Source organism: Chenopodium album, chromosome 17 (genome assembly GCF_948465745.1).
Source record: "Chenopodium album chromosome 17, dcCheAlbu1.1, whole genome shotgun sequence".
NCBI lineage: Eukaryota > Viridiplantae > Streptophyta > Magnoliopsida > Caryophyllales > Amaranthaceae > Chenopodium > Chenopodium album.
This window is the reverse complement of record NC_137850.1, coordinates 2,779,600-2,792,508: the sequence shown is the minus strand read 5'-3', so window position 1 is coordinate 2,792,508 and position 12,909 is coordinate 2,779,600. Positions and strand designations below refer to the sequence as shown.

At 35.1% G+C, this 12,909-nt stretch overlaps 1 protein-coding gene across 1 annotated transcript; it reads left to right on the top strand.

The window, feature by feature from the left end:
- Window positions 1-5,325: 5,325 nt before the first annotated feature.
- LOC145589384 (protein SEEDLING PLASTID DEVELOPMENT 1-like) lies at window positions 5,326-9,511 on the top strand. The gene is made up of 9 exons (XM_081645926.1): window positions 5,326-5,967; window positions 6,351-6,565; window positions 6,924-7,074; window positions 7,178-7,369; window positions 7,477-7,639; window positions 7,732-7,967; window positions 8,350-8,526; window positions 8,609-8,770; window positions 9,100-9,511. Exons 1-9 carry the CDS (start codon window positions 5,452-5,454, stop codon window positions 9,400-9,402), a joined length of 2,115 nt encoding a protein of 704 aa, XP_081502052.1. The 5' UTR covers window positions 5,326-5,451; the 3' UTR covers window positions 9,403-9,511.
- Window positions 9,512-12,909: the final 3,398 nt, after the last annotated feature.

Below are 12,909 nucleotides of genomic sequence, written 5' to 3'. Positions count from 1 at the left end.
TCACACTCTTTACCTTTGTTGTGACACAGCCCATGATATCTGGGCCTCTTTCTCTCCCTCTGTCACTAATATTGTGTGGAAGGTAGCTGAAACTCGTGAATTGGGCGAAGGGCTCTGTTTAAAATGTGTTAGTTAGCACTTTTGCCAAGAGAGTACCAATAGTGAATGAGCTTTAGTTCATAGCTCATTGTGTCCTACCGAGTATGAAGTATAAACATAGTGCAGAAGCCCACTGAAGAAGTGAAGATGGTTGTGAAATTCAATGAAATGAAGAAGAGACTTACAAAAATGGTGACTCGATTAACTCTTGAAAGATTTCTGTTGATGATCAAGCAACTCCTGCAGTTGTGCTGTCCATGAGTGATTTTATTCACTGTGATGATCTCTTTGAGAGTATGGTAAAAAATAATGATACTGAAGCAGATGCCAATTCACTTATAGCTGCTCATATGGTTGCTCAGAAGCATTTCTGTTACAGGCGGAATATCTTCGTGTGAATTCTGAAAGGTCTTTTATCAGATTTTGGTTGCTTCACATATTAAAATTTACTCACTCTTTCTAAAATCCAAATATTGTAAGTTGAGTGGGTTTTGATTTTTAAGGAAGTCATCATAGAATGCTTGCTTTGCTTGTATATCTTTTATACAGTTTAAACTACAATTCATCACTATAATATTAAGCAGACAAGAAGACCCTTTCTCTCTCTAACCCCCATCCTTATCTTCCACTGCCTCCACCGCCCCCCTTTTTCCCAAGCCTTGCTCGCCGGCGACTAGCGTGTTTCGCTAGCCGTCGCCGGCAAGCCTAGTCTGTATGTCAGTTCTCTTTTCTGGTGGTTTATTTTTCGCTTTTTAGGGTCCGTAGGTGAAGAATTCAGGGGAGAGTCCTCTTCGGTGGGTTCGTGGTTTTTGGTAAATCGTCAAGTTTTTTGCGGCTAGTTTTAGTGACTCAAGAACCAAAGGCTACTCTTAACGCCGCTGTCGAAAGCAATTTCGTTAATTAATTTCCCGACAGTAAAGGTGAAGTCAAGGCTAGGGTTTCCTCGTGTATCCAAGGTTAGGTTCAACGAGGGGTTCTTGCTGCGTTGCCGTTGACGATTTTCTTGGTGTTAGTTTGGGTTGTTGTCGGTGAGGTTTGTCCGGTTCTTGTAGCCTTTTCCTATGTTCTCACATTGTTTGTGTGCTTGTTTTTGTTTAGTTGTTGTTATTGGTTTGCTTTAGCTTTATTATGTTGTTCTTGTATAAGTTGCTTGTTTTGTTGTTTGGGTACTTGTTTTTAAATAATTTTCTTTCTCTGCTTGGTCATGAGTTAGAAATCTGTAGATACTTGATTGTGTCTCCCCAAAACCAAACCCAGTGATGAGTATCTTTCACGTCATTGATTATCGAATGAGGTGAAAAGTGGAAGAGTCTTGTGATTTCTCTGTTTTTGATAAAAATAGTTCTTTCTATTTTCGAAAATCCTTCTTTTCGTATCCTATTTATGAAAAAATGTCCAATCTAATTTATTTTGGTCTTTAATATAGGTCCAATAATTGTGTAGTTGGATGGGGTTCGAAAAGAGCTTTCCAACGATATATTATAGGCCCAATTCCGATGAACAATGAGGAAGTTATAGCCAAAATACTAAATTAGATCTTAAATGAGTTTTATGGACGACCCAATGATCAAGTGAAGGGTCCATTAATCATTATTTCTAAAGTCATTAGGAATTACTTTAATTTTCTGGAATAATCTAGAAGGTTATTTTAAGTTCTAAAGAGATTAGGATTAATAATTATATTTTTGTTTGATTTAGAAAGGATAAAGGATTTTAGTTGGAATAAAACAAGTGTTTTAAAAAGATTTAATCTGTTTTTAATAATAAAATACGAACTCTAATTACCTAATTATATTGGGAAAAGGTCTCCATACGGTAATATTTATCATGCAGCACCATCGCACTGCGACAGGCCCATCGCGTCGCGATAGGCCTATCGCACGCGACACGATAGGCCTATTGCATCGCGACAAAACCATCGTGTCGCGATATCCCTGTTGCGTCGCGATGGGAGCGCTTTTACTCTAATTGAAATTCGATCTTTTCTGATCGCTTCCGGACGATTTTTTTCTCTATAAATAGGGTCGTATTTCCCTGTTTTCGATCATCTTCTTATTCTTTCTCTCTCTTCTTATTCTTTCTCTCTCTTCTAAGCCTTGCCTTTTCCAAAAACACCATACGTCCATCACGAGACTTAGACATACATAACCGAGCTCGAAGTTGTCTTCGCCCTAGACGTGAAAGGTTGATAATTTTTGAGGATTTAGTCCCAAATCCCTATTTCAATTATTTAAATTAATTGTTTGATTTAATATTTCTTTGAAGTTACTGACGTGTGTATTGTTTTGATAGAAAGAGATACGAGCCAACAAAGTGAGTAATTCTATTGCTTTATTTCTTTAGGAATCATGCATAGATTATTTTAATTCCTAATATCATATTATGATGTAATTATGATTCCTAGTATTATGTTAGGATGTTATTTATTGCTTTCAAGTATCATGTTTAGGTTGCTTTCTATTTCTTATATCATGTTAATATAGGAATAAAGCTTTGATTTTTATTGCTTAGCGACATGTTAGGATTTATTATTAATCATGTTAGTATCATGCCTAGGATCTTGCTAATAAAATTATGCTTTGATGAAAATATCGTTATGATGATGATTTGTTGTATCAATATTATTATGTTGCTTGATATATCATTGTTATTGCTTGATCATGCCCTTTCTTGCAGGTTTAAAGGGAATTTGTACTTGAAATCACGTTTAATAAGATAAGTAATAATTTTGTTTAGGCTAATGTGACTTTAATTCAAGTGATTGCCAATAATAGATTTGTCTGTGCATTAACAATCAACCAACATAGATTAAACATGTTTACGGTTAATATATTGTTTGTATGTTAGCCAGAAAGCGCACATGAATATGAGAAAAATAAAGTAGAGGCCTATTTTTTGTACCTTCATCCCCGAATATCCAGTCATGGTTCCGGACCACTATGGAGTTAGCGATCTCATGTATCATGAAGGGGTGTAACCTTCACCCTATGAACAGTTTACAAGTTCCTAAAACTTTTTGGCGACTCTTTTGCTCTAACTTCCTTCCCTTTGGACGCCACCATGCTTAAGTGTATGATTACAGTGGGACTCAAGTGTGGGATGCTTAAAATATTCCCTACAAGTTCTATATAGTAGTTCTAGTTTTGCGAGTTAACGAAGTGTTGACGTGGTTTTTTGAGCCTTGTTGGCTGGTTTTAGAGGTTATAAGCTTACACAATCGCTTGTTAGTTTGGTTGGTGGCCCTTCTAGTAGCCTTATCGGGGTGTGAATATGTTCCCCTGGTGGTTAAAACAAGTTTCGGGGGTGAAGTTATTAGCGCAAGTGGATAGGTTTCCCTACATATGGAGTTTGCAGGAGGAGTGTGGTTTTGACGGAAGAGTTTTGTTTGCAGGTCTTATTGTTTGGTTATGGGATGATATGGGCGTTCATACAATTGCTATCAATCCCTTTGTTAGTTTGGGTATGACAAGGTCAGTCATCGTTGTTATTCAAAATCTTGAAGGAGGCTACCCATCTTTGATGTTTGGGTTAAGCAAAGTCCTCCATTTTCTTGCATTCTCTGTTGGTAGAGTTGCAAGAAGAGAACCTGCATTTGGATGCACGATTTCTCATAGAGTCTTTAAAGTAAATGACTCTATAGGTTGTGTTCCCAGACTCCTAGGAAGCAATTGTGCTTTTCAACCCCTAGGAGTGGAATGGTGTCATAGGTCCGTTCTTCAACAACAAGATGCATATTTCAGGTTCTTCCGTCTCCCTTTTTTTTTCCATCATGAGTTTCCTTCGCCGTCAATACCAGTTCAGGTTCTCTTTAATGTTTATGATCTACGCTCTTAGTCCATCTCGATTGTTTTAGTTAATTTGGCTTCTCTTGGTCCATGGTAGGGATGTGGTTCCGTTTTTTGGTTGTCCGGGCTCCGCAGCTATCAGTTTGCTGCAAGACTCTTTCAGTGTTTTGTTCGCTTCGTTCTTCCTATAATGGTTATTAGTGTGTGTCTTTTAGGTTGTTTAGTATTCTATTTTAGGTTGTAATCCTGTTTTTCGTTAATAGAATCTTTTATCCAAAAAAAAAAAAAAAACTACAATTCATCATATTCCACATGTAATCTTTATATGATAATTGATAAAGTATACTCTGTAATTTAAACGTTTTTTTTTTCAAGGTTCCATTTGACTCAGGGCCTGTTCAATTTACTGAAGTGAACTGAACTGAATTGATTGGAGCTAAACTAAACTAAACTGATTGGAGCTGAACCGAACTGAACTGAACTGAACTGTACTGAACTAAGCTGAAATGAATATTTTATGAGAGAAGGAAATTAGGAGCTGAACTGAACTAAACTGAGTTGAAATGAATATTTTATGAGAGAAGGAAATTAGGAGCTGAACTGAACTGAACTGGAGTTGAACTGAACTGAACTGGAGTTGAACTGAACTGAAATTAAGTTGAAGTGAATAGACCCTCAGCTAAAACAAATTCAACGCATAAATTTAAGTACAGCGGACTCTATTTTAATCAATATAATTTCCATTATGATTTTATCTGAGATAAACTTATACTCCATATAACACTACTGTTAATCTATACTATATATTAAAAGGTGTTCATAAACAAGTTTAGATGTCATGTAACGCTCTCCTCATTTAATCGAGTTTTTAGCTTCATATGTATAAGCCATGTAACAATTCCTCATTTAATCCGATCTTTCACTCCATGTATTTAAAAATATGGATCTTAACATATTTAAACACACAACCTTAAGTTTATTTCTACGGTGTTAGCCACTAATCTATTACAATTTACTATATAACATGTCATTCAATCAAAATTAATTAATTATTAGTAAGGATTTTTATTGTGAAAATAATATAACAACTCGTGTTGGGATATTGCGCGAGCCTAAAAACTAGTTTAGCATTTAAATTGTCTTAATCAAAACGAGCCTTCTTCAAAAAGATCAAGAGAATTACTCTCACAGTCTCACATTATTAAATTAGTTAAGTGTACGTAATAACTTTTCATTTTTTCAAATTAGGCAGGTAGTTAAGAAAAATACCGATTTTAGTCTTTTGGATTACTCAGTTTCTTCTTTTGAGCTTGTGTGGAACAACGCCTCCACGTGTCTTCTCTTTAGAGTGTTCTTCAGGATGACAACTTCAGTTGACCCCACTTCTTCTCCAATCACAGAGGAGATTCTAACGAATCTTCTATTTTTATTTTTTAATTTTCTCTCTCCTCAAAATTTCATTTCTGGGTTGCCAAAAAAACCATAAAACTCAAGTAAAGAACAATTCTTTTTCAATATTTTCTAACAATTTTATTATTTTTTTTTTTAAAAATAAACCCAGAAAGATATGAAAGCATTAAATTATGGGTTTGAGCTGGTTGATCTTCAAACTTCATGGCAATCAGTAAATCAAACCCAAAAATCAACCTTTTCTTACTTAAACAATGCTAACTTTCTATCCCCGGTCTCTGCGGCATTTCGTCGAACAGGTGGTGGGCGTAAAGGAATTGCTCCGTCTAGATCCGCCGTATCATCTAACCGGTCGCCGGAGATCCGCCGGCCGGCAGACAGGCTGTTTCCCGGAAATGGGTTAACCCCAAATTCTCTTGTTCTAACTCCAACAACAACAAATTCTAATTTTAGTAATCATAGAGTGGAAGAATCAGCTTCAGAGCTGGAGTTGTTTCTTGAATTGGTTCCTTTTAGGATGAGAAACTCCTTGTCTTGTCATGATGAGATTGGGGATTTGATTGAAATTGTTCTTGATTTTGGAAGGAAACCTTTGGCGCGGTTTCCTTCTGGTGATTGGGTCATTTCTCAGGATCCTGTCAAGCTTGAGGATTTGCAGCATGCTATTTCTAAGGTAGTAGTTTGATTGAATTTTATGCATATAGTTTTATACAAATAGCTGGTTCATTTCTAATTCTATAAAATGTGATTATGTTATTGGTTAGGATGAAGTAGTGTTTGATCTGTTTGTTGATAAAATGATGGGATAGGAGAATTTTGCTTCTTCCAAATGGTCATTACACGAGGTGCCATTAATTCAAACAAATCGATTATTTGTTTATGTAATTAATGTAATCTATATTGAACTTGAAGAAGGAATTAAAACTTTGCTGTTATTGGTATGTCTTTGTGTGATAACAGCTAGATTTGAAAGCTTTTAATTTATCAGGGTGTTTGGTGTGGTGGAAAGTGGTGGAATTTAGATTGTTTTTTATATGAATTAGCTGCATTGTTCAGGTGGGTGATTTTTCGGATGACAATCGATCAGGAATTGATCGTTCACTGCATCGTATAAGTGCCATTCGGAATCGTAAGTTGCAAATAATTGGGCTTACTTGTCGGGTGGGTAGAGCGATTTCTGGGAGTGCAGAGATCATCCATGATTTGATTGAGGGGGGAGGATCTATCTTGGTTATAGGACCGCCTGGAGTTGGCAAAACCACCTTGATCAGGTAGATCCTTTAAAATGTTTCTATAGTTAGTAGCTTGTTATCAAAATTGCCCATTGATCAATACAAGTATCATTTTTTTTTTTGACATAAAAGCTCAGATCTTTGCATGTTTTGCTCTAGAAACTTCAAAAGCTTTTTTTGCTTTGCTTTGCTTTTCTTAGGTGGTCGGCATTATTCCTTCCTGCTATGTGTAGTCATGTGATGCATTTTCTATGCCGAAATAAAGTGAGGAAATGGAAAATGTAAAATTTACTTATTGCAAATTAAATGTTTGACTACATTATAGTCATCAAATTACTTCCTGTAAATAATAAATAAATAAAACAGAAGAATGAAAACTAAGTTGTTTTTCTTCCAGAGAAATTGCAAGAACACTAGCAGATGAGCACAATAAGCGAGTGGTAATTGTGGACACGTCGAATGAAATTGGAGGTGATGGTGATGTTCCACATTCAGGTATTGGTCGTGCAAGGAGGATGCAGGTGCCTAATGTCGATATGCAGCATAACGTGAGTATTACACATTGCTTCACTGTTAATTTAATAAACAAGAGATTATCGATGTAACTTTTAATCTTAGTCTCTAATTTCCTCTCTTTCTAAAATCGTGTAGGTGATGATTGAGGCTGTTGAAAATCACATGCCTGAGACAATAATAATTGATGAAATCGGAACAGAGCTTGAAGCTTTGGCTGCCAGTACCATTGCTCAAAGGGGAGTACAACTTGTCGGGACTGCTCACGGCATGACCATAGATAATATAATGAAAAATCCTTCTCTTCAGCTGCTGGTTGGTGGTATAGAGGTGCATCACTAAAATTCTTAACCCTATTGTTTTGCATTTCATAGTCATAAATTTTAATGAACAATAACTGATGTTTGGTTGCCTTTGAATTGTTATTTATTTGGTAGAGTGTTACCTTGGGTGATGAAGAAGCAAGGCGAAGAAAAGTGCAGAAGACAGTTCTTGAGAGAAAGGGACCTCCCACTTTTACATGTGCTGTTGAAATGATTTCTAGAACTGAATGTCGTGTCCATCACAGATTAGATGCAACAGTCGATGCTATACTTGCTGGTATTTTATATAAATTTATTAAAATAGATTAACATCAAAGTCTTTGCTTCAGGAGTTGAGGTGCTTACCTATGTTTATTCTTGATGTAACAGGAAAATCCCCTCTATTTGAAATCCGTCACATGGAACCTGAGGTGAAAAGCTCTGATAATTTGGCCAAGGTTCCTGAAAAGCAGCAGCAAGAAGAATCTGAGTTCATTAAGCCTGCTAAGAGAAGCACTGAAATAGAGTCTGAAAATGAAGACGTGGCTGTACCTCATCTTTCCAAGAGGAGAAACACCAAAGGTCCAAGAAAGAACAGCTTACCAATTTTTGTGTACACTTATAAGGTAAGATGAATGGAATGTTTATATGCCAATCTGCTTTGCACTATAGATTCCTTTGGCAAGCTGAACAAATGTGCATTAGTATTTCAGTGGGATTATCATTCAGGAAAGGAAATGAGAATATCCTGTTCCACAACATGCTTTTTGTTCATGCGAATTTATTTACATTAGCTACCAAAGAATTGATCTACATGTCACAAATAATGTTTGATGGACAAATCTGGCAAAATTTAAGATAGCAATTGAAGTAAATATGGGTTCTGAGTCTTTTGACCATAATCATGATATCTATCTGAGTATGATGGCGATGATGCCATTATGGCCTGTATATTTTAGAGGGAAAATATGTCAAGTCCCCTTACTTAAATCAATGTATGTGCTTTAGATATTGGAAGCTGATTTACTACAAGTAGCAGAAGTAATGGGGCTTGAGGAGGTAATTGATGCTACAGATGATATTGGAATAGCGCATGCAATCTTAGCCTCTAGTTCAGAGATGAAACAAAATCCATGGATCCGCGGTGTTGCTAAATTTCACCAAGTTCCTATTTTTGTTATCAAGGTAATTTTCTGATTTGACCAATAAATATCTTAAAATGTGTGCTACAACAATTATCTCTTAACTCCTCATCATGACACTGCAGTCAAATACCATGGCACAAATGGTAAAGGCAATTCGCATGATTCTTGGGATGGAAGCTTTTGGCCCAATGTCAAAGCTTCCTTCAAAAGATGTGCTTGACATTGAAATTGAAGATGATGCACCTGAACGGAAACCTTCGTTAGAAGAGCTTGATGCTTTAGAGGTAACGACATTCCATTCAAATTCATTGTCAATATCTTTACCTATCAGTACCAGGACAAAATAATAATATTGGGATATGCTGAAAGTCATGAAACCCACTTGAGACCAATTACTACTCAAATGACTTCTGTTTTGATTGAAATTCCTACCAAAGTATGTTTTTTTAACCTTTCGATTGAATCGATTTGAGGATGCTTCAAGTAGTTGGGTCACTTCATTTGCATATTTCATTAATGTTTTTGCCCCTGGTATATGCATGACTGTGGCATTGAATGCTTCGAGTTCTACGCATTTCTAATCGACTTTACTAACCTTTGATTGTGTCAATAGGAAGTTCGACTTGCGATTGAGTATATTGTGATTCCGGGTGGGGAAGCAGTAGAACTTCTTCCTCGACGTTCAGATATAATTGCCCGGCAACTTAAGCTTGTGGAAAGTTACCAGCTGGCTGCAGAGAACTCAGGTACAGAACAGAACCCTCGATTACAAATTCTTCCGATTAAATCAAAGAAGACAACTTCCTCAAAACATGCCAAACATGGTTCATCAAATGATGATGAAATAACCTCTGTATCACTAAAGGGTGGCAAAGAAGGTACCCCAGTTGCGCGGTTGCCCCTCCTGCCTGAATAGAAAATATTTACACTCCTGTAGGACAATACCTGTATTATATGTATCCTGTACAGTGTAAATATGAATAATCACTCTTGTATCTTCAATGATCAACAAATTTTTCATATTAGTTCATTATCAGTAAAATTTTAATTATTTTATCCATAAACTATTGTTGTGAATACACTACTGTATTGTCCAGAAGGACCAGAACCACCCGCAGAAACTTCTGATCCTTGCACCACCAATCGCCTGTTCCCTGCGTTTAATATATTTCACACATTGCAGTTTCTTTTCATCGCACATGTATCTTCAGACATGGCACTATCAAGTATTAATCTGTAAATATGGTGTACTTCCATTAAGAATTTCAGGACAGGAAATGAGCAAAATAACCACTCTGATAATCTTTATTGATTGATGTACCAGTATTGCATATGCTATATAGTAGGCTATATGATTTTGAGGATTCGAGGCTCCATTAAAGACTTAAAGTTCATATTAGTTGTCGGGACTCGGGGTAACATTTGGGTTGCTGGTGATCAACTTCGAACAATATACGAAGTTCATCACAAAAAGATTTCAAGAGGCAGTCCTTTGTAATAAAGAAGTACTCGTATACTCGTAAACAATATACTTCGTAATGCAGTTTAATATCCCTTCGTATCTAATTAAGTGTGACACATTAAAAAGGTCAAATTAGAATAAGTATGCTCCAAATTACTTCTTTATATAGAAATATCTCTCTATATTTTATTTCTCTTCCCTCCCACTAACCCGTCTTTTTTTTTAAAAAAAAAAAATCATTTCTCTCTTTCATACTCCTTACACATATTCACATTATCATTTCTTAATAATAAAATACTCTCCCACTCATCTTTTATCTACATACGAAGTATTTAATTCTCAATTTAACCCACTCACACATTAAAATACTCAATTTATTTCATTTGCATAAAACTTTGTACACAACCTAATGATACATTTAAATAGATACGAGGGAGTACGAAGTAAGCAACATTTACCACCATGACCTAAGGCATGCAAATGACACACTAGATTTGATCAGACATAAACTACACTTCAGAGTATAGAACACTACCGTAAGCCAGTAAGCACATTTATGACTTAGTGTCACGGTTCAGGAGTTTGGGTCCCAAAACGTGCGGCATGCTCTAGTCTTTTGGCGGCAAGAACGCTAGCGTTGATCGGAAGAGAGGCTTGTGAGCACAAAGCAACACAAGCGGGCAATTAAATCTCAGAAGCACTCATGTCTATTTGGGAGACGGAGTGCGGGTGGTTGGGGCTTGTGATGGCCGATACTTTGAGGTGGGCACAAGTGGGTCCGAACCACGAGTTCTTAGTGCATCAAGTTGGTTTGGAGGGGAGCTATTATGTAAGTAAGACACAATATCTATAAAGATCTAACAACAAACAAGCATAAAAGCAAGGCAGCACTTGGTAAAAGGCTTAAGATTTCATTAATCATTCACTCTTTAAAAAGCTTTAATTTGATTACAAGGAGAATCCCTAGTGAACACTGTATTGACAATAACACAATAATGGGACCTCATACCTAGAAAACATAAAGGAAACTCTATAAAAAGCATATAAAGAGAATCTAATACATCAAAAAGAGTCGGATTCTAACACTTAGGTATACAGGTCCCGCCTAATCAAATGGTTCCTTTCTTCCACAAACCCACCACTTCTTAGATAAGGCATTTGCTATTTACTTATCAGCAAGGTCTATATTCTTCTTACTTTGAAGTTCCGGTGTCAATTCCGGTGTCAAAAGACTAGGACCTTGACTCTAAGTCTAGTAGTCCCCCCAAAGCCTCATACAATATGTTGTGTACAAATAGCCATCATAACATCACCATAGCTATCACGCACAACACCTCATAGACCAATGCTACAATCCTCAAATCTAGCCGCATCAAAATTGATTTTGTAGAGCTCATATGAAAGAGGAGCCAAAAGCTCTTAATAGTGTTCCGAGTGCAAAGCTAAGTAGGAAGTTTTGCATTTGCCTTTTCATATTCACCCACAATGCTGATAGCCTCTTGAATTATATCACCAGTTTGCAACTTCTTTTTATTCGGAATACCACGAGTTTCTCTTCAACCAAACACCCCACAACAAACTATGAAAAACATCCCAACAAGACCTTTCTTTCGAAAGAGGCACATAACGCTTTCAGAGTTGAAAACTTGTCACCTGTAAAGGTCTAACTTTAGAGAGGGGGAATACTAAACATCCTTGGCAGTTTAAAAGTGTTTCCAGGATTCACTATAGGCAGTCTTACATTGATTTTATACACTGTTACATTAAATAAAACACAAAGATTACAAATTTAATTGATTTCATACCAGAAAACCAGTTTCTATTGTGCTAAAACCATTACCATGCAATTTATCGATCTCACCTCCAAAATCAAATTTACAGCTACTTCAACATTTTCCTCCAAATAATATAGCAATCAACACTTATTTATCTAATACTTAAAAAATAATAGTAATGTTTTTGCAATAAAATCATTGAATATGGATTGATTTTGCGAACTTTCCAGGGAATCACATTATAAGTACAAAAAAAAAAAAAAAGTAATGAATATGTAAAACTAACGCTAGTGTAAGTTTCAATCGATCGAAATACTAAAATATTAACGATCCATCATCTAATTAAAATTTTTTTAAATTGTGATGGGAACAAAATTTATTTAATCAGAAGACATAGTTTTAACATCAAGACTAGCTTAAGGCCCGTGCCATGTACGGTAAGTCTAATTTTTGTATGAAAATTAATTATATCCAACAAATAAAATTTGATAAAACATACAAATCAAATATATAGAAATTATAATGTCATAATCTATATTAATAGGCAAAGCAAAAAATTATTTAAAAATGGATCTTTTTAAGCTGCCCAAACCCGAGAATTTTTCAGGCGGTACTTGGTTTGATTAGGTCTAGTGGCCAAATTAGTAAATACTTATTAATAAATGCATTTTTAATAAACATCAAAAATCAATCAAACAACAAACTAAAATCTCTACTAAAACTATTAGCAAAAGTGCAAACATACACAAAATTACAAATATTATGTTCCCTTCTATAATCATTTGTCAAACACAACTTTTATTTTATAGCTTTACGCCTATACTATACTCTATAAATCCTTAATTTGTGATAATATGTATGTATAGTAATAAAATTTCAGAAACAAAATTGTAATTATAACTTAAATTTATAGTTTTATTAAATTAAAATTGAAATAATATATTAGCTAGCTGAGGTATTTGAAAAAAAAAAAATAATAATAAAGTGATGTTTTAAAGTAATTTATATAACATTTATTATATGAATCAATTTATTATTATTATTTTGACAAAATCTAATAATACTCCATTTAAAAGATAATTAAAAAGGAGTTTAAATAATTATTTAGGTAAATGTATATAGATAAAAAGGATTATATATTTGTCATAAAGATAATATAAAAAAATTTGGAAATAGAATCAAATAT